We start from the raw sequence: 22,079 nt of genomic DNA, 5'->3' as shown, positions 1-22,079 counted from the left end.
CTCTTTTGTCTTGCGAGTTTTTCGTCTTACGAGGCATTCGTCTTGCGAGGTACCACTGTATCTGTTTAACTTAGCTTTACAATATATTGAAATAATGGTACTAATATTATTTTTCTCCCAGGAGGATCCACAAATAGAAGCTGACAGAGATGGAGAAAGAGGGATGTTGAAAGACTCTTATGGGACTTGCATATCCTGTTAGGCAAATGCATTTTGGAGTGTTGAATTGGCTGTTGACAGCTGTTCTAAAAGAGCCCTGGAACAATGCAAGTGAAAACAAATGAACTATTTTGGTAGCCTGGTTTATTTTATTCCCAAGACACAGCTCCTTCAGTCCAATTTATGTTCTACACAGATCAAAAGGATATTTTGTAAATTAAGACATCTGAAAGCAGTCCTGTTTGAGGAAGTTTTTAATGTTTGATGTTTTATCGTGTTTTTAATATTCTGTTGGGAGCCGCCCAGAGTGGCTGGGGAAACCCAGTCAGATGGATGAGAAAGAAAATGCAAAATGTATTATATGCTTTAGATTACTGTTGGGAATATATTTCTACTCCCTAATGAAGTAGTTTTAGACAGATTTTGCCTAAAAGAGCTGTCAGAGTTGAGCTGGTTTGAGAATGAGCCCTCACTTTCCAAAATGACTTTTGCATTATTTTTACTTTATTTATTTGGATACCACAATTATGCTAGCCACTGAGTTCTAGGAGAAGTGCTTACAACCACAAATATAAAACACTGGCACACAATGCCTAAAAATGCTACATACATTACGAATGGGAGTGGATTAGGACTCCAATTTTACTTTTAAGACTTGGATTGGTCTTCAAGGAAGAGTGCAGTGAACCATGCAAGCTTCCTCAGAGTACAATTTTCCCTCACATCAGCACTCACTAAGTTATGTCTATGCATCATTTGCTGAAGGCTGTCGAACACTGCAGATGGTCTGTAGATAGTGTACATATGGCACTTGCAGACATTTAGATTTTTGGAAGAGGCTGGTTTCACAAGGATGGGGGATCTGTACCATCTGTTTGCAAACAGGATAAAGATATCCAGGAACTGTGCTACATAAATGCTAGGACACAGGTGGCACAGGTGGCTTGCCAATCAGAAGGTCGGCGGTTCAAATCCGCACGACGAAGTGAGCTCCCATTGCTCTGTCCCAGCTTCTGCCAACCTAGCAGTTTGAAAGCATACCAGTGCAAGTAAATAAATAGGTACCACTGCAGCGGGAAAATAAATGGTGTTTCCGTGTGCTCTGGTACTCATCACATTCCTCTGTGCACCAGTGGCGGTTTAGTCATGCTGGCCACATGACCTGGAAAGCTGTCTGTGGACAAACGCCGGCTCTCTTGGCCTGAAGCGAGTGTTGCAACCCATAGTTGCCTTTGACTGGACTTAACCATCCAGGGGTCCTTTACTTTTTTACCTTACATAAATGCTCCAAACACTTTTCATACCAAAGGGCATAGCTGAAACCTACAAAAGGGCACAAAAGTCTCTATTTCATGTGACAGTTCAACAGATTATCCCACTGCATTTTAAGCACTTCAGTGGGAAGAACTGGCTCACTGGTAAGTTATAAAGAAAAGGCACTTGCTGACACCTCACAAGTGGCCTAAAACCTACTTGCCCCCTATAAATGGGCTTCAGAAGCTTGAAGAATCCTTTGTAGCTGCTTTTCATGGGGACTAGGAGAAGGGATAGGGAGAGAACCAGCCTTCTTTCTAAACCAACAGTTAATCTTCAGTTAATGTAGCTTGGATCCAGATGCCTTTCCTCGAGAATGTTCAAGAAATTAGAATACGTAAAGCAATGTTCTTAACAGTATAATAATAAAAGCAGTAAAATATAATTATCTGCAAATTAAAATCAAAGGTGGAAGCTGCATTGTTCCCAGATATATTTTTCATGAAGTCTGTTAACTTCAAAAGCTTGCCTATCACTGTACACACAAACTTATCATTAAACCTACTTTGCATCTTAAGTGCTAAACACTGCTCTTCTAAGAGCCAGCATCTTGATTTCAATAGTCTCTCTCTGAGAAATGAACACAAGGAAATGAATATATGAAAAGTTCATTAGCTTAATGAATAAATGAATAAATTGAGATAAAACCGTGCCTTACCTTTACAAGGTTCAAAATTATGATAGGGGAGCCAAACCTCTGGAGCATCTGATCAAAATGAAGAGCAGCTGCACGTGCATAGGGGTCAGCCTGATCCACTAGAAAAAGGAACTACTATTATTAGGTGGACTGTGATTAAAGTATTTTGTTACAGTGGTACCTCGGGTTAAGTACTTAATTCGTTCTGGAGGTCCGTTCTTAACCTGAAACTGTTCTTAACCTGAAGCACCACTTTAGCTAATGGGGCCTCCTGCTGCTGCCGTGCTGCCGGAGCACGATTTCTGTTCTCATCCTGAAGCAAAGTTCTTAACCTGAAGCACTATTTCTGGGTTAGCAGAGTCTGTAACCTGAAGCGTATGTAACCTGAGGTACCACCGTATTAGGAATTGCACCACTAAATGTGCCAAGTTTTAGCAGTCTCCAAAAATATTCAGGCTGGCATAGGAGTGGGAGCGTTTGACTATAGTGTCAAGCACAAACTATGAAGTTTTAGCAAGCTTAATAAACTTGTAAATAAATTACAATGTAGGGAGAAAGAAACATTTTTTGGTTTATTTCAGACTGATGAAATTCTTTGCCTGCTAGCCTTTTGTTAAATATATATTTATTCCTGATCTGTGACTGTTAAGGGACAACCAAAAAAGAAAAAAAAAGAATCTGGAACTCCCATTTAAAATGATAAAATAGAAATGAAAGCTAGTAAGGCTTATGGAAGCACAAGGTAAGGAAATGTTGGGCAAATAATTCCAAAAGGAGGGTACAATTGTGGTTCTACAATCCTTGTAATTTTATTGCCAGGCTGCAAACTGGGGGCAGCTGTGTGTAGGGGGAACTGGGCAAAACCCTATGCAAAACCGCCTTCAGTTGAAAAATCAGACCTAGTTTAGGGACTGAATAGTGGAGCCCAAACAGGTCCAAGGAATAGATCTTGGAATAGATGTCTGATCAAGCTAGACATTAAAAGAGATACCTAGTTGACACCCTATGTCCTGTTACTTTCTTTTCATTGTAATTGCTATGCATGTGCGCAAAAATTTTTTTAAAAAAATCCTTGTCTTGTCTGCGACTTGGAAGGACAACATTTATAGTCCCTGTGTGCAATGGAATGGATTAATGAGAGCTAGTGATTTGACAGTAGGCATCTGTACAAGTTCTAAGATAACATATTGTATACACACATGTAATTGGTGGCTTAGGCATCATTGTTGAAATATCCTGAGACCAATAGAGAGGGACAGAACCCCGCACTTGGACATAAGATGAATAGCTTCCAGCAGAAAATGACATCACTGAAGCATCATAGAGTATTTGTTCAGTTTCTACTTCGTTAGCTACATCTCCCTGTACCAAAAAAAAGCCAGGACATCACATTTTCAGCCGCATCCTCGTAAGTGACATTTATACCACCCATTCATCAGACTTATCGTAGTTAAAGCAGTGCTGAACAAATGCACTTGTTCTTAATCCAACTTTAAGGTTTTTAACTCCAGACCTAAACAAATTTGTTGGGAAGAACGCCCTATTAATTTTAGTTTTGCTTTCTTCTACAAAAACATTTTCAGGTTGAACAGCCTAAATCCATAGCTGCGTCAAACCAGAGACCCATGAGTGTACTAGAAGACTGCCTGGTATAAGCCTAAGGAATTTAATTACTGAAATATGCTTTATCTGGTCCCAGATGTTTTGTTCCCTTACCTATATAGGTAAGCAGCGTCTCTAGGCAACAAAAAGAACTAAGGACAGACAATTCTGAATAATCCCCTAGACCTTGATGTTCAAATGGAATCCAATCATCATCTGAAACATCCACTTGAGAATAAGGATCCTGGGTATACGCTGGCCTGTAAGTCTATTTCAGGAATGGGAAACAATTTTCATCTGAAGGCCATGTTCCCTTAGGGCTACTTGCCAATGGTAGTTGCACCAATAGGCATAAGTAGGCATGTTCCTATGTGAACATGCACAATGTGATTAGAAAATTGTAGCGTACCTGTAATTGTACAACAAAGTCTAGAAAAGATATATGGTAAATTAGATCACTGAATTCAAGGACACTCACTAATGCCCAAGGGTTTCCAGTATTTTACATTAAAAAAATTAAGCACATTAAATACACCACATGAATTTTTAACTATAAATGTCATCCTCAAAAATACCAAGCTTTACAAGTTTTAGATTTGCTTGTATCGTTGCCCAAATGAGGCAAAATACACGTGCTACAAAGCCAAAGGATTTAAGGTCTTATTCTCTATATAGCAATAACATGTCTTCACGAAACTCTCACAGTGAAAAAACAGATAATGATCTATTTTACCTCACAGTTTGCTCCTCTCTTCAGAAACCGTGTTCCAGCAAATTTACTTGATCTTCTAGCTATCAGGGTGACGTACACTGGACGACCATAAATAAGCAGCTCTTGGAAGCCAAGTTAAGGGTTACAGATGTTTATATTATTTCTCTAGCTTATTTCTCTTGAATTTTCCCTTAGTCCTGGCATATACATGAATACACCTACTCTCAGTGCCTTTTTGTAACTTGTTTTGAAGCAGATGAAGAGTACTTTCTATTTTTTTAATATATAGTCCTCTGCAGGGCTTCCATTTCAAACAACAATATTGATAACAAAAGCAAAAGAAATGGTTATTAACTATTTTGGATTACTTTATCTGGACAAAGAGTTATTTCAAGCAGATATGAGAACTCTCAAACATTCAGCAGCCCTGAGACTGTGGGACTAGAATATCAGTTTACCACTTTTGCCACAGACTTGTAATCCCATGCATCTTCTCAAACAAGAAATGTGGGTTTTTGCAATAAAATTGAAAGATAAAAAAAGCAAATCCCCTTTCAATGCTCTTTCATAAATGTCCTTAATGAATGTACAGGGTAGCCATGGCTACTTCACAAAGACTATTTATGCTAAGGCTAGATGACCTTCTAAAAGCAATGCTGAATGAAAGCATATTATTTCCAGAATGTTTTATATATATTGAACTAAAAAAGAATCTAAGAACCAAATACTAAACATATAGTTATGCAACAATTCAATTTCAGATATTACGTTGAGCATCAGGCTTCAGTATTACAAATAATAGTCCTTGATAATTGTGTGGGTGTAGGGGTGAGCTTTGGAAGATACATGCCCTGTGCTCACATGCAACGTGATTTATGTTTAGAAATATCTGCAGTTTTCAATCTTAAACATATGGAGCTACAAGTAAAGGCTACTACAAATGGAAATAATATTTTACACAGGATATTTTTAGTTGCAATTCAAAAATAACAAATAAAGTGCCATTTGCTTCAGTGTATATTCTATTTGATCCTTCTGTTGCACATTTTGGAGCTGTTTTCAACTAATGTATTTTTATAGTAATTCTACTCTTTTATGTTTCCAACTATCTGCCCCTAAATTAGTCTGTTCAATTATCCTATTGAGACCTGACTTCACAGTGTAGCTGGTTAAAGACATGGTCACTGTGATAGGTAAATTAAGCTATTATCAAGCCCTTATTTCTTCACTGGCAATACTAGCCCATGCACGATTTCTCGTAACATGCATGCTTGGAATAAGAATTTTCCTTCATTGTGTTTCATTATCTATGCAGCAGATGAAAACTGAAAACTCATGTCCCCTTTTCACAGCAATTAGATCCAAGAAAGATCCTTAAAAAAGAACTAGGCAATTAATTTGTGAATGGGTTTAATCAGCATGTCCGAAGATGCTGAACAACAACTATATTGTATGTTACCATAATTCATTTCTCTTTCTACAATTTCAATTTGCTGTTACTGTAGTAAACATAAATCACCAACAGTAGGAGGATACTTGACTGTCCACAAAATCCATGAATAATATACAACAACCAGTCTCGATGAACCGTGGTTTTGACTATGTCAAGCAGTTTACCATTCCACACATATTTCCTATAAGGTTCACTGCAAATTCCAAACACACCTGAAAAATAATTGCAACCAAAAACAGTAAGTATGTGTGCTCAATGTGGCTTTTAATCAGACTGATTGTTCCCAACTCAAATCAATTGCATACGTATTTAGGCGATAATCTATTTTTATCTATCTTAAACAGTGAACAAAGATATTTTTCATAATCACTGATTTTGAATGCTCTCACCCCTGAGATTCTGCACTGTTTTCAAGGTCAGGAGGAAACAGAAACAATGTCAATAGTCTCTGGCTGAACATTGTTGGAAACTGGATGCTCGACTACAGAAATCTTTGGTCTGGTGTAGCTCTACTTTAGTCATTTACAGTGGTACCTCGGGTTAAGAACATAATTCGTTCTGGAGGTCTGTTCTTAACCTGAAGCACCACTTTAGCTAATGGGGCCTCCTGCTGCCACTGCGCCGCCACTGCACGATTTCTCTTCTCATCCTGAAGCAAAGTTCTTAATCCGAGGTAATATTTCTGGGTTAGCAGAGGCTGTAACCTGAAGCGTATGTAACCCGAGGTACCACTGTACTACAACTACAGTCTATGTCTTGTAAAGGTAAAATTGGAGCAGGAGCTCAAGCCACTCTCAGGAAACAAAGTTCCCCAATACTATTTTTAATTTTATTTTTATTCAATTTACATATCTCCCTTTATCCAAAGATCCCAGGGCGATGTATTAAGAGGCATATAGGAAAGCCAGATTTCCTTCAAACATTATAGAATGAGAGTCATTATATATGGTTCTCCCCCACCCCAAAAATGGTAGGAGTTTTACAAACTGCCCACATGAGTGATACTTCCTCTAATTATTATTAATGATTCTATAAGATTCCAGGATAGCCGACATGAGTGCTTCTCATGGTCACTCCCTTCACAATGAGATGGGAGCTATGACAAAAAACCACTCTGCTCATGCACTCTCACATTTTAACTGTGGAGGGGTTGTAAGGGTATACCTGCTAGCCCTGGCCCCTCCACCCCAACCTTCTCATATTGACTGGAAACATGAAGGGAAATTCAACTTGCATTTGAGCAAACATGGTTGCAATCCTCCTTGCAAAATGGTACCTAGGGATGAATTGTAACCATTTTTGGCCATATGCACTGATAATTCCCCTTTAATCCTTCCCACTCAACATGCAAAGGTTGCAGGTGGAGGCCTGTACAGGCAGCCCCTCCACAGATACCATTTAAGAATGTCTAAACAGGACCCAAATTCTCCACATTTCCCCTCCAGTAACTTATCCCTCTCTTTTCCTATAACTGAAATTTTAAAAACAAATTTAATTTTCACTGCTGATCCAAAAATAAAATAATGAAAGGCTTAAGTTCATGAGTGCTCCCAAACACTACAATTCTAACAAGATAAAACAGCACTACCCTATTTTCCCATCAGTATTTGGCACTGTTGAACAAAACAGCAGTAGCTATTAACACTATTTAAATGCTACGGAAGACAGATTAATGCTTCATGCATAAATTTGTATCTGTCAAACCTTCAAATTAGTTGAATAATCAATTGTCCAAAAAAAAAAATATTTCAGCATGTCCAATTATTCTCCTGAGTTACCATTTAACTTACCAAAATAAGCAATTAATCTTTTATAGACATTGTCTTGGTCAAAAACATAAAAAACCAACTCCACTAGCTGTAATTGGCCCTTTATGTAATCTTTCATTAATTTGGAGCTGTTACAACACTACAACAATCAATAACAAAGAGCTAGATGTTTCTGCTGTTGAAATAATTCCAAATATATGCCTGATGGCTTATTTCTATTTAAGTCACACTCACCACTTCCACCCTGAGTTGCAAGTCCCTCATCTTCAAAAATATCAAAACTCTCCTGCCTCGTTCGAGTTGTTTCTGCCTTTAGTGCGTCAAGAGGCATCCTCAGAACAGTAAGGTTATACTGAAGAGAGTGGGACAGATCATAGCTGTAGCTGAAATCAAGATGAAAAAGAAATACAATGGTAGAGGCGCTTTTGACATAATTCAGGATACAGGTCCACAGTTGCTCAAATGCAAAACAGGCTACCTTCAGGTGTTATGGCTTCTGCATATGCCTTGGGCGGGCCTAATCCAATATGGTACAGAAGGGTCAGTGGGGTGCAGTGGGCAGAACATGAGCTCTTCCTCAGTCAAGACACAACTTGAGTGACCATGTCTAGTCCCTCATCATCAGAGCCTAAGAGGGCTGCTATGATTATAAAAGGGAATAACTCTATTATGCACCTTGAGATCCTTTGGAGGTAGGACAAAATAGAAACATTTACTTATTTTAATATTTATATACTGCTTTATCACATGACTTTCTGAGCAGTGTGCATAAAGATTACAAAAAAGCATGCAGTGGATAAGACCCATTAAAATTAATTATAAAAACATAAACGTCATTAAAATGCATGCTGAAATGGAAAGGTCTTTGTCAAGCGACTAAGGTTCAACAAGGGAGGGCACCTATCTGATCTCATCTGGGGCCTCAATACCAAATGTGTAGCTTCTGGTGGATACAAGCTGGGCGTTCTGAGCCATGGGGGACCACTAATGAGACACCCCCCAGGTTCTTAGTGGCTGGGCAGGGATATCAGGAATCAGGAAGTCCTTAAGGTACTCTGGACTCAAGATATTACGGGCCTTGTAATACAGTACAAGAACCTTGAACTTGGCCCATAAACACGTAAACAGCCAATGCAAGCTTTTAAGCACCAGAGACATGTGCTGGCAGTAGCCTGTTCCTACCATCAGTCTAGTTGCAGCGTTTTGCACAAGATGGACCTTCCAGACCAGTCCCAAGAGAAGACACTTTTATTGAAACTGATCTGACTTGGGTATGCAAGGTAAAAATGATAATCCTATGGTGCAGACATTTACAAACCAAAACAACAACAACAATCCTGCAGCTTTGTTATTAAATGGAGTGCTGAAACTGATAACTTGTAACTTTGGTGGAGCTTGGGCTTGGTTCATAATGAGCTCGGTCCCTCACTCTTCCTTCCCATTGCCCAAAGCTTAACTGTTAGCAGCTGCAGTTAAGCCTTTTGGGAGGCCTCTTTGTAACATCTCCCCCATCCTGATGCCTGAAATACTGAAATGAAAGCATCCCAGGTGCGAGGTATCTCAGGAAATGCTGGAAATTACATGCCCCATGGTTCTTGGCACCTAAGATATTGGTTTTTCTGTATCCTAAGCAGCAGCAGAGCAAGTCGCTGGGGTGCCTGGGGCGACGCATGTACCTTGCACACAGGGGCGGGGCCAGCCACCCACAGGGGCAGGGCAGGACACAGGGGCTGGGGCAGGACACTCTGTGGGGCTTCCAGAGTCTGCCTGCTTCCTCCCACTCAGCCGCCCTACAGCTGAGGGAGAGGCAGCGGGCAGACTGTTTGGGCAGTGTTGGAGTCTGTGCATGCCTAAACCACTGTGTCTCTCCCAGGGGAGACATGTGGCTCAGGCGCACTGCAGGCCCCACGGTGAGTGCCGCTTGGCATTTTGTCACCCCCCTCAGTAGTGACACCCGGGGCAGCCAACCCCACCACACACCCCTCCCTCCATCCCTGATCCTAGTCAGCAGTGACTAGTGGAGATCTCACCCAGGTACATTTTGTGATAAGAAAAAGGGATGATGGGGCAGGGCTCTGGTGTGTGGGAGGAGGAGGAGGAAGACGACTTAGCTCCTGTCACACTCTCAATGAAATGGTTGGGAATGCAGAGGAGTGCAAATTTCAGAATGGGCTCAGAAATAATACTAGTCATTTTCAGATTTCACGGAGAAAAATAACTTGTTTTAGCTGAGGCCCTTTCTAAAAACTGAGATGGAAGAGTTCATCCATCATTAGCTTTGTAAGTGGTGAGTTGTGCCCACTGATCCTTGGAACTTCCACCTTCACCACTGCAGGGGTCAAACTACATGAAAAAGTGATCAAGGGGACTTAATGGCAACCAGGTAAAGGAGCCAGAGACAAGAATGGCTCAGACAATTTCACATATGATCAAGGTGTCTCCCCTGCCAAGTAAGTATCTGAATGTTCCTATGTGATGCCAATAAAGGTTACTTGACTTGACTTGAATTTCACAAAAGAGAACAGAAGGATCCTAGGACCTGGACAGTGGTAGGCAACAAGCACATTCTGTTTCAACAAATAATTTGCCTGTGAGTGTTTCTAAATGGAAATGCTTCAGACATCTTTATCCTTCCGCAGAATTGTGAGAGAGATAATGGAGAAGGAATTCTTGGATGTTCCATAATTAAGAACCAATTTCAACATTCTAATAATCATTTGAAATGAAAAACATACCTGAAATAAAAGTTACTAGACAGGTCCACGTTCTGAAATATTCGAAGGTATCTAAAGACACAGTAAGACAATATTCTCATAAAGCAAGGGTGTGTTTTGTTATAGCCCCAATACTTTAGCCCCTCCACCAACAATGAAACATCCTATCAGTCAAAGAGTCATTCTCATTAGCTCTGAACATGTTTTGAATATTTCTTATATTGGTTTGTGAGCTCAAAACTATATCCTCTCTATAAGAATGAAGATGCCAGGAGAGCATATGATAGCTGTACATACCCTAGGAAAAAAAGTCATGAAAGAGAAGGAAACACCAAAACTTTAGTTAATGACAATGCACCAGTATGAAGACAAGCCACAATACTAGACTTCATACGATGTCAGGTGATGAGTCTTGGCCAAAGCAGTGTAGGCCAAAGGTTTCCCACCAGTGCTCTGAAAGGTAAGGAAATGAGGCAGCAATCCTACACAAACTTACCTGGAGTACCATATTTTTCCGTGTATAACATGCCCCCTTGTATAAGACGCCCACTATTTTGGGGGATTCCAAATTAAGAAAATGGTGGGGAGATTGTCCATAGTTGTTGAAATTTTTAGTTGTTGAGCTTTTTGGGGGGAGGATTGCCCAGAGTTGTTGAGCTCACCCGCATGACCTACGACAACACTCGCACGCGTCACAAAAGCCATATATCCTCTGTCCGCTGATCAGTGACAATCAACACCAGCCCTTGCCGCAGCCACCAATAACATGCTCAATAGCTGCTGGCAATCTCCGGTTCGCGGCAGCAACCAATCCCATGACCCCACTATGCACTATCCGTGTATAAGACGACCTCCAATTTTAAACATAATTTAATTTTTAAAAAACCCTTGTCCAATACATGGAAAAGTACGGTAAGTTCCACTGAATTCAATGAGTTACTTCTAAATAGACACACACACCACTGTGCTATTAACCCTTCTCCACTGTGCTATTAACCCATAGCGATGCATCAGCACACATGACCACACATTTGAGGTGGTAGATGATTTTGTCTACCTGAGCTCCACCATAACCAGAAACTTCTCCATCGATGCTGAGCTGGGCAAGCCACTGCTGGGCAGCTACAGCAGTGGCTCACCTCTCCAAAAGGGTATAGGAGAATGTGATGCTAACAACCAATACCAAAATGAAGGTCTACCAGGATCGCATAGTTAGCATGCTGCTTTATGGTAGTGAGATGTGGGCAACTTACACCCACCAGAAGCAGCGCCTCAATGCCTTCCATATCTGCTGCATCAGGAAGATTTTGGGCATCACAATGCAGGAACGGGTCTCAAACAAAGATGCAGTCTCCCAAGCCTACATTCCCAACATGTTTACACTCTTGTCTCAGCAACACTGGCTTGTTCATGTCCACAGAAAGGAAGATGGCAGAATCCCTAAGGACATGCTCTACGGGAAGCTGGCTTCAGGCAGCTGGCTTGTTGGCAAACCAACTCTGCATTACAAAGATGTCTGCAACAAGACTTGAAGGCTGGCAACATCAACTCCACTGTGTGGGAATCCCTTGAAGATTACCACAGTGCCTGAAGACAGTTAGATTGTGTATCCACAGCAATGACCAGAGGAGGAATGATGGCTGAGATGAGCGCAGAGAGAAGAAACACCATGATGCACAACTGGCCACCTTCATCAGCCCCAGCTTTTATGAAACATCTCCTATTGGTCTCTACAGGCACTGTAACTCTCCAAAGGATTGACTTCACCCCTAAAGAACCACTCCTCCATTGTTTCCCAAGACACATGGATGCCAACTTATGAGTAGACATGCATACCACTGTGCTATTAACCCTTGTCCTCTGTGTATGATTATGTTATCTCAAAGAGAAAAAGGATAATTTACCTTGCTTCATCAGGATGAGTTACTCGTACAGAATCATTTGGAATATATATCATAGTTGTATCTTCTATTTTATACATTGCATGTCCTCCAATATCTGCCATCTTTCTTCTCTTTGTAATTAGCACAATGTAGTATCCTTCTAAAAATCTGACAAAGCCTGTAAAAGACAGAAGAAATAACTTCTGTCATTTTATTCAATATAGTACTAGACGGCTAAAACCAAGCACATGCCATTTCAAGTTGTATTTCCTAACACCTCAGAAAACTGCAGTTGGAGAAAAAAACTCATGTGCAAATGGATCTCCTTTAATTTACAGAATTGTATGAAATGAGCATGCATTTCCTTCTAAATTGTAAACTAAATTATTCAAGGATATAAATTAAAATGTGCTTTTGAAAGTGGTTGCTGGCTTTTGATTTTCTTTTCTTTTCCTTACATAATAATTTATTGGATTCTTGACGGATATTTCATCAAGTCAGTGCCGGGGTGAACTAAGGAAACTGAAAAACCCCATATCAATGTCTGATACTGCAACGTGACTGATTGTACAATGACTGATTTGTCTACACTTCGTCGTTATTAACTTCAAATTGAAAAAACTTTTCAATCACTGCAGGGAAAAGAACCCCTGCCTAGCAGAATAAGAAAATGTCACATCCACCTAAAGTGGTAATATTTGATGCAGAGACCAGGTGAATTTTTCATTCTTTGAATTTTATTAGGAGTAATCATTTAACTACTCATCAACTATGGATTCTGGCATTTGGCTAGTTACTCTGGCCCTTAATTACTTATCTACATTCAGAGACATTTTGCATGTTGTAACAATGCTGCATGTGTGTATGTGCAGGAACAACAGCAAATACAAGAACCACTGTTCCCATATGAGCCTACCTGCTTTTTAAGATCTTTGTCAAAGACTCTAGTCCAGATATTCCCACCTTCAAAACTTAGACAAGTGGTTCCTGGGGATAGGTTTTTTTTTTTTCAGTGGTAGTGCCTCAGATGGCAAATACTCTACACCAGGCATAGGCAAACTCGGCCCTCCAGATTTTTTGGGACTACAATTCCCATCATCCCTAGCTAACAGGACCAGTGGTCAGGCATGGTGGGTGTTGTAGTCCCAAAACATCTGGAGGGCCAAGTTTGCCTATGCCTGCTCTACAAAATACATTCAGCTGAAGTCTAGCTTTTTAACTTTTAGGCACAATAGCTTTTAACAGACAGGGTATTTTAGTATGCTTTGCTGCTTTTACAGTTTTTCTTGAATTGTCTATAGTTTTATTGCAGGGTTGAGGAACGTTTATTCAAACTGAGGGTCAAATTCCCTTTTAGTTATGGGATTTTGTGTCTGGTTTCATGAATTACCGAACTTTTCCGTGTATAAGACTATGTTTTTTTACTAAAAAATAATGTTAAAGAAGGGGGGGTAGTCTTATACATGGAGGCAATCTCTCCCCATTTTCTTAATTTTGAGTCCCCAAAATTAGGGGGCGTCATACATGGGGGCATGTTATACACGGAAAAATACGGTAACTCTACTTACAAAGACCTGATAATATTCAAATTTATGCAAGTCACTTCATAATAAATAAATATATAAAAAGGTGTGCCTTACCTACTATACCAAAAGCGGAGACTGCGCGGGATAATCCAGAGGAGCCCTTCTGTCCAATTTTTGTCCTGTTCCCCAGATCTAAGCGACCAAGCAGCTCTCTCACCTCTTGTTGGGTATAGACATGCTTAAAATGGAGAATGTGCAATCATATAAAAATATGTTCCTTTAAAAACTGCTCAGACAGAGAAAGGACTGTTTCTATGTCTTGTTGGAAAACGAATGAACTGATTGCTGTTTTCCTCATCCTTTCATGTTTTTAAAGCATAATCCAATTGTAAACCAGATGCTGCAAGATGTATAGCAGCAAAGTGGGTTGATTTCAAATACAGCTTAGGCCCCAGTCTAAAGTCTTTTGTGTTTTCTTCACATTAAAAAACATAGATTCAATTACGGTTAATTAACATTCCAAAAAATCTTAAGCTATGTTGTTAACAACTCATTTAAATAATACTGAAGACTCAATGAGGGAGATAGGCTTTGTAATATGCTGATAGAAAAAGCTGAAATAATATCCATTGGATAAGAGTCCTATAACACTGGAGACGCTACTGGGGCTGAATATTGTGACTTGAGAGGATTTTTCAAGAAGAATCCTTAACTAGGATGTAAGGTTTTTGATGGTTCTTGCTCATAGTATCATTCCAGAAAAATCCACACAGATGGTAAGTTGCCTCAGAGCACTCATCATTTAAATGGTTCCATAGGAAATCATTCCATCACACACACTCATGGCAATAAAGAAGAGACCACTAAATGCATTCTTATGACTTGATCATTCAAGAGGGTATATCAACAGGTGGATGCCAACAATCATTTTTCTCCATTATTATTATTATTATTATTATTATTATTATTATTATCTGCACAAATTGTATAGTAAAATGGGTAAAAATATCCTTCTTAGTGCTTGGCAAAATGAGATAATTGTGAATTATCAGGCTGACACAAAAATCAAAAGCAATGGGTCTCACAGCCACTTGGCACACAACAAATAAGCACGGAGGGAGGGGGGAAGCATATCTTAATCAATTTCCATCTCTTTTACTATAGTACTGGAGATAAAACTGATGGATTTTCTTCAGTCCTACAAGTTTCATTTTCTATGACACAGGAGAAAAATATGCAATCAAATTCTCTCTCAGAGGACATTGTAGGTTGTACCTAAATGTGTTCTTTCTTCAGAAGAGATCTTCCATAGGAGGAAGTCATTTCTGTCATAGGAACAGAACATTTTGATATGAGCCAAGCTCAGAAGTTGTTCCTAGTTACCACAACAAAATCACCCACCACAGCCATTCATTTACTACTGTTCAGCCCCTCTACTGGAAAACAATATAAAATGAGAGGCACCAATATTTTGAAATGAAACATTAGGAAAGGGACCATCTGAATAGATTCATTTCCACTTGAATTCAAAATATTTGATTATTAATACTGCTTGCTATAATGTCTCAAATTGTGATGTACTCACCCTGTCATCAATAACAACTAAATCCTTTGGTTCGGTGCGATCAATTTTCAAGACACGATATTTGGTTTCTGCATGATTGCTCCCAACAAGAAAATAACGCTTTGTAAAAAGAAGAAGAAATAAATAAGATTCATACAAAGCTAATTAAACCAACACAACCACACTTAACATAACTATAGGCAAAGAGTTTTGTTGCACCTTATTATAGCACAAGCTTTCACAGGTTAGAGCCTCCTTATTTAGGCCTTAATCAATATCCCACTTCAGCTATCATTTATCTTACTAATGCCAGAATGTTTGTATTAACATCAACATTACTTTGTGAATAGTGACTGTATCAATTTTATATACATTTAAGCTTCAGCCTGTGCATTTTGCATTCCACTTTCCTCTGACCTCACGGTTTTCAAAATTCCATCCCATAAACACACACACACACACACACACACACAAGCAGTGAGTAATTGGATCTGACTGACAAGGCAAATCCTTATCTGCCCCACCCACCACATTTGACAGGTGGGCTTGATTCTACAATGACATTGGGTGAAGCATTTTTGCTTGCATGGTTTGAAATCAAGCTGTGTGGGTATAGTCTTCAAAGTGACAACAATCAGCTGATCATTGGGACTTGCAAAGCACTATGCACAAGGCTTCAGAAGCACCAACAGTCAACAAAAATCCACCCCTGCAATAGGATTTGTGGGTTTCCCCCCTCTGTCCTCCAGCCCCCTGAATGCCCCCCAAATCTACTCTTTAAGGTCCCCAGTTTCACAGATATTCTGGAGAGGAAGATGAAGTTATGCTATGTGAGTGAAGGTCTGCCCACACTACAGCGGATCTCCCACATAGCCTTGCTCTTATTTTACTGTACAGTACAGTATTATCAATTGTTTTAATCTCCTTGCAAGCTGCCTTGGGGACTGCACAATTAAAAAACAACACGGATACAAAATAATATTTTTGTTATATGTTTGTTCAGCTGGATTTTTATCCCAATAAAGACTTAAAAATATTAAAACACATTCTAAGTCTTTATAATATACTGTAATGGGATAAAATGGTAAATCATTTCCCTTCTATCTTGTCTATAATAAAAATTACTCTGTTATCTTAATGGAGACAATTTTACATAGTACCTAGGTTTTTCTAAAAGAACGACTCAAGAGAGAAATGCATATTTAAATGTTTGGCAACTATTTCAGGCAACCTTTAACCAGGCAAAATACCACAAGGATACCAAACAAATGTTCATTTTCTGAACAAAACAATCTGAAGTACACATTACAAATTACTCTTTTAAAATATCCAGAGCAAATTGCAGTTATTTTTTGTAAATACATATGTATATTGGGGGCAATTGCCTATCTCTGCATTTCCATCAAATCAAGCTTTGATAGATACCAAATTCCCCATTTTTGTCACACCAAATGTTTAGTAAATGGCATTTACTATGTTACTTATTTTTAATGCTTCCTGCCTTTGTCATAGCTCATGATCATAACCCAACCCAGTTCCAGCCTTAATCTCCATGCAAGGAGATAAAGATAGGAGACCAAGGAAAGCAGTAACAACAGTCACATTCCAATGACTCTTCAGTGAAGCATAGAGATCCTGCAAGCATCATGTGCAATACACTCTTCATATATATAAATGGTTTCAACTGTGTTATACACAACACTTCCTTCTCTTTAGAAACAATATTCCTGTTAATGTTTCATGCACATCAAATACTGACATATCAAGGAATAGCTACTGTATATCCCTCACAATAGTTTGCTTTACAGCTATACTGTACTGCATCCTGCATAAATGTTATGTAGCCTTCTATCACAGAGAGAAAACTGTAATGATAATGCACCAATCTAATCAGTGTCCTTAAATTTTTACTTTCATCTAAAATTATTGTCAACATGAGTCAGCAATTGCCAGCCACCTTTTAAGACGCAGTTCAGCAATTGCTGAAGCCTAAAGGAGCGGATCAACCCAACATATTCTTTATTAAGAGCAATTCACACTCATCCTCTCTTTTCCACCAAATTGAAAGGAAAAGTTTCTGTCTTCCAAGAGTACTATTTCTAAGTGCTTAAGCACATTCCACTCAATTAACCTCCTCCTCAGCTCCATAGGCATTCTGCACACACACCACACACACACACACACCTTCCAGCAAGCACCACCTTCCACATTCAGTGGAGAGTCAGAAGCTCTTTGCAAACCAAATAGATGTTAACATGCAGCTGGTCAACAGCACTGCAATGGAAAGGGGGAATCAAAAGTTTGCTTACAAGCAAGGAGCCCCAGGATGCTTGCAGTTGCTATAATTATCTCAGATTTAGAAGTGGCTCTCTTTGCCTTGCTTTGCAAACATTTGAAATATACTTGAGAGAACTTCTCTTGACAGTGTGATTATTTAAAACAGACTTCCTTTTCTACAGTGGGAATGTGTTGCTTTATAAAACCACCATTTGAACCGATTGAAAGGGAAAGGTTCACTGCCACCTCATGCAAAACTAAGCATTCATGAGAAAAGATTTAGAGATTGTACAGTTGTATATTACAATTCCCCATTCTATAATCCCCAAGGCTATAAAAGCCACTGAAATAAATACAAAGGGGAAATGGAGATGAATGCTTCTGCCTGGCACCTTTGTCTTGTAAGATTTATGTTTTAACTATGCTCTGCAAGCTCTTCAAATCATTCTGAGGGGAGAAAAAAAAAGCCACCTGACATCCATGCAGCCTGATCCTATGCATGTTGACACAAATAAGTATTTGCATTGGTAAACGCAACAGATTAGGAAGCAAAAGATAACATCTAATGTTTTGACTAATATGGACTAGGTTGAGGAGACAGGGTCTAGAAAGGGACCACTTCAGTGGCATAATACAGGATGCAGATCAGGTACAGCGAACCTGTGACCATCCACATGCTGCTGTACTCCATTTCCTTTCAAGCCCAGCCAGTGCGGTCAATGATCAATTATGATGGGAGTTATAGTTCAACAACGTCTGAAGAGCCAAAGGTTCAATTGGCCCTGCTTTCAATGTATATACTTCAAACCCTAGCATATCAAGTTAAAGAAGAAATCTTGTGTCAAAAAGCTGAGGAAAACCTCTGCCTCTTCTTAAAAAAAGCTGCTGCCAATCAGAAAAGACAATGTGGTACTAAGCTCTAGGAATATATAGTGAAATGCAGAGATAGGAATAATCTCATACATACAATGTATACATGGCAAATGAAAACCGAAAAGGAAATTTCCACATTGTGGAGTTCAAGGTTTCCATTTGTTTGTCCTTTTCCACCTTCATTACCTTTTAAAAATGCCTCACGACTCTTGAATTCTCAATATGCTTCTAAGGAACCCAAATTTGTTTTGATTCATTGTAATATTATCTTTCCCCACATTTGACCTTCTGAAGGAAAACATGGCTTGATTTTTATTGTGGTTGATAATGTAATGCACATACCATGAACTGCTACAATTTATTGCATGTTGTAAAATAGCCTAAGTGTTTTGTAAATATTATTGTCATAGAGAGAGAATACTGGACAGGAAGCACAGTTCCTTATCACAAACCAGAAAAGGTGAAAATCTGCAACAGGTATTTTTCCATTTTGTAAATAGCAGTAGGGTGGGTCTCAATCAGGAATGAAGAGCTAGGAAGTTTTTGAAAAACTCTTTCTCCCTATGTTGTTTCCCAGTGAAAATACAGTGGTGCCTCGCAAGACGAAAAGAATCCGTTCTGCGAGTCTCTTCGTCTAGCGGTTTTTTCGTCTTGCGAAGCAAGCCCATTGACGGATTAGCAGATTAGCGTTATTAGCGGCTTTTAGCGGCTTATCGGATAAGCGGATAAGCGGCTTAGAAAAAGGGGGGGAGGGGAAAAAACCCGCAGGAACTCACAAGACATTTTCGTCTTGCGAAGCAAGCCCATAGGAGATTCGTTTAGCGAAGCACCTCCAAAACGGAAAACTCTTTCGTCTAGCGAGTTTTCCGTCTTGCGAGGCATTCATCTTGCGGGGCACCACTGTAATCACCCTAAAGCTGTGTTAGGGGAAATACTATAAGGTACACAGGTGGTGCTGTGGTCTTCTAAACCACTGATTCTCTTGGGCTTGCCGTTTGGAAGGTTGGTGGTTCAAATCAGCAAGATGGTGGTGAGCTCCTGTTGCTGTGTCCCAGATTCTGCCAACCTAGCATTTCAAAAGCACACTAGTGCAACTAGATAAATAGGTACTGCTGCGGTGGCAAGGTAAATGGCATTTCCATATGCTCTGGCTTCCATCACGGCATTCCGTTGCGCCAGAAGTGGTTCAGTCATGCTGGCCACATGACCCAGAAAGCTGTCTGTGGACAAACGCTGGCTCCCTTGGCCTGAAGCGAGATGAGCACCGCACCCCATAGTTGCCTTTGACTGGACTTAACCATCCAGGGGTCCTTTATCTTTTTACCTTAGGAGAAATATATATGTAAATAGCCAAAAACTGCAAAAAATTTAGCAGGGACAATTAGAATAACATCTGTTATTTGACTATTGATGTAAACCTCCATAATGTAATTTTATATAGTTACGTTTTTACCTCTGTTTCAGTACATTGTATTTTATTTTATTTTATTGCTATGGATAGTGGCTGATGCAAATAAAGATTATTATGATATGTATATAGCCTGGAAACATACATTCTCCATTGTCTAATGAACTTATGAACAATCTCAGTTGGATTCTGTGTAGACAAGTCTTGGGGTGAGATATCAGGAGCAATTCTCAAATGCAGGCAAAGCCTATACTATTCAGATAAACAATTTAGGAGAGATAAGATGAGGACCTCTTTAAAATACCCATAATCTGTCAGATACTAGAGCAGGGTACAGATCAAAATATATACAGTGTGTGTGTGTGTGTGTGTGCACACACACACACACAGAAAAAAACCTGCCATAGACAAATAAAAAGGCAGTCAAAATCAGAGCAATCATATTTACGCAATGACTACCTTAAAACCTTTTTAAATGTCTTTTTAAATAGATACATTGGCATTACCACAGGTGCCCCATCACACCCATTCTGTATTTGTAAGAACTTGGTAATTTAGTGTGGCAGCACCTACAGCTTGGGACTCCCTGCCTATTGAAATAAAGCAGGCACCACTGTACTCTTTTTGGCATCTGCTAAAAACATTCCTGTTTAAACAAACATACCCAGATGCTTAGAAAGTTCAGCTAACCTGCTTCAGCATTTTAACGTATTTTAAAGTAGGGTTATATTTTTCTTTTCTTGATTTTACTATTTTAATCCTTTTGCAAACCACTTTTTACAATCAGTGTATAAATTTTATGAAATTAAATAAACAAATACATCTTGATCTGGCAAGAAAATAATAGCCATGTTGCTTCCAGTCAGACTTCTAAGGGGAGGGTGTTCCACATATGAGGTGCGACTGCAAATAAGTTTCTCTCTTGTGTTACTATGGTGAAACACAGCAAGAGCCACCTCAGAAGATCTTAAGACATAGCTGGGGTAGCAGAGAGAGAGGCTATCCTTTTGGTATTTCAGCCCAATGACATTTAAGGCTTCACAGATAAACACCAGCACCTTAAATTTATTTATTAAACAAATAGGCAGCCAATAAAACTAGAGGCTATATATGTTATGCAGAAATGAAACTTTTTTAAAAAAATAGAAAACATACATCCAAGTATATAATTAATAGATGACAGAATTAAAGGACTAGCAGTAAATGTAACTCTTCAATAATAAATTATCACCATTCATAATAAGCAGCAATCCTATCCATGCTCATTTGAAAGAGCCCATTGAACTCAGTTTGACTTGCATCTGAGCAAATATGTCTAGAAGTGGGTCACAGTGTAAATGTCATAGGCCTGAATCACACAACATGCTAAGCCAAATTTAGTGGTCACTTGGCTCCCGTGGTCTTTTTTGCTGCTTTGCTACACTGAGCTAAGCCAAGAAACATCGGCAACAGATTAATGAATCCTACACACACTTAACTGAGAACACAGTAGGACTTGCATCCATGTAAACATATTACATTATCTTTTAGTTTCTCATATTATACTAAATTTAAGATTTGGTAACCAGGCTGCTTGCAAGAGGCAAAGGCACAGCACTGAGGAATTGAAGTACCTCTACTTCAATGTGGCATAACAAAGAGACCATGTTTCATCAAACAAGCAATATTTAGCTCCTTCTACAGAATCCCCGTGATGGGGTGAGCTCCCGTTGCTCGGTCCCTGCTCCTGCCAACCTAGTGGTTCGAAAGCACATCAAGTGCAAATAGATAAATAGGTACTGCTCCAGCAGGAAGGTAAACGGCATTTCCGTGCGCTGCTCTGATTCGCCAGAAGCGGCTTAGTCATGCTGGCCACATGACCTGGAAGCTGTACGCTGGCTCCCTCAGCCAATAAAGCAAGATGAGTGCCGCAACCCCAGAGTCGGTCACAACTGGACCTAATGGTCAGGGGTCCCTTTACCTTTACCTTTTTTACAGACAGGGCAGCCTCACCCTACAATTTGGGTAAAATTATGAGGTGTTTCATTTCTTTGAACAAAATGAGCACCTAACTCTGTTTACTAACATAGTTGCAGATTCCACTTGCAGAGTCTAAGTGTGGAATGATTCTGTTCAGTATTTCAGCTAGCCACAACTTCTTCCAGAATCCTTCATTCCCTTCTACAGCAATCAACACTCCATACCCTTT

General features: G+C 39.5%; 1 protein-coding gene across 2 annotated transcripts in view; it reads right to left on the bottom strand.

Moving 5' to 3' along the window:
* Positions 1 to 22,079, bottom strand: part of FIG4 (FIG4 phosphoinositide 5-phosphatase) — a 58,952-nt gene that overhangs the window by 35,211 nt on the left and 1,662 nt on the right. For both annotated transcript variants that reach the window (XM_053381650.1, XM_053381649.1), the window contains exons 2-10: positions 15,355 to 15,453; positions 13,884 to 14,007; positions 12,265 to 12,421; positions 10,382 to 10,432; positions 7,881 to 8,029; positions 5,961 to 6,089; positions 4,446 to 4,546; positions 3,310 to 3,472; positions 2,132 to 2,229 (exon numbers count right to left, since the gene is read on the bottom strand). In XM_053381650.1, the coding sequence (XP_053237625.1) occupies positions 2,132 to 2,229; positions 3,310 to 3,472; positions 4,446 to 4,546; positions 5,961 to 6,089; positions 7,881 to 8,029; positions 10,382 to 10,432; positions 12,265 to 12,421; positions 13,884 to 14,007; positions 15,355 to 15,453 (1,071 nt within the window). The remainder of the gene's footprint in view (positions 1 to 2,131; positions 2,230 to 3,309; positions 3,473 to 4,445; positions 4,547 to 5,960; positions 6,090 to 7,880; positions 8,030 to 10,381; positions 10,433 to 12,264; positions 12,422 to 13,883; positions 14,008 to 15,354; positions 15,454 to 22,079) is intronic.

The sequence above is a fragment of the Podarcis raffonei genome, chromosome 3 (genome assembly GCF_027172205.1).
Source record: "Podarcis raffonei isolate rPodRaf1 chromosome 3, rPodRaf1.pri, whole genome shotgun sequence".
In the NCBI taxonomy this organism is placed as follows: domain Eukaryota; kingdom Metazoa; phylum Chordata; class Lepidosauria; order Squamata; family Lacertidae; genus Podarcis; species Podarcis raffonei.
This window is presented reverse-complemented; position numbering and strand designations above follow the sequence as displayed.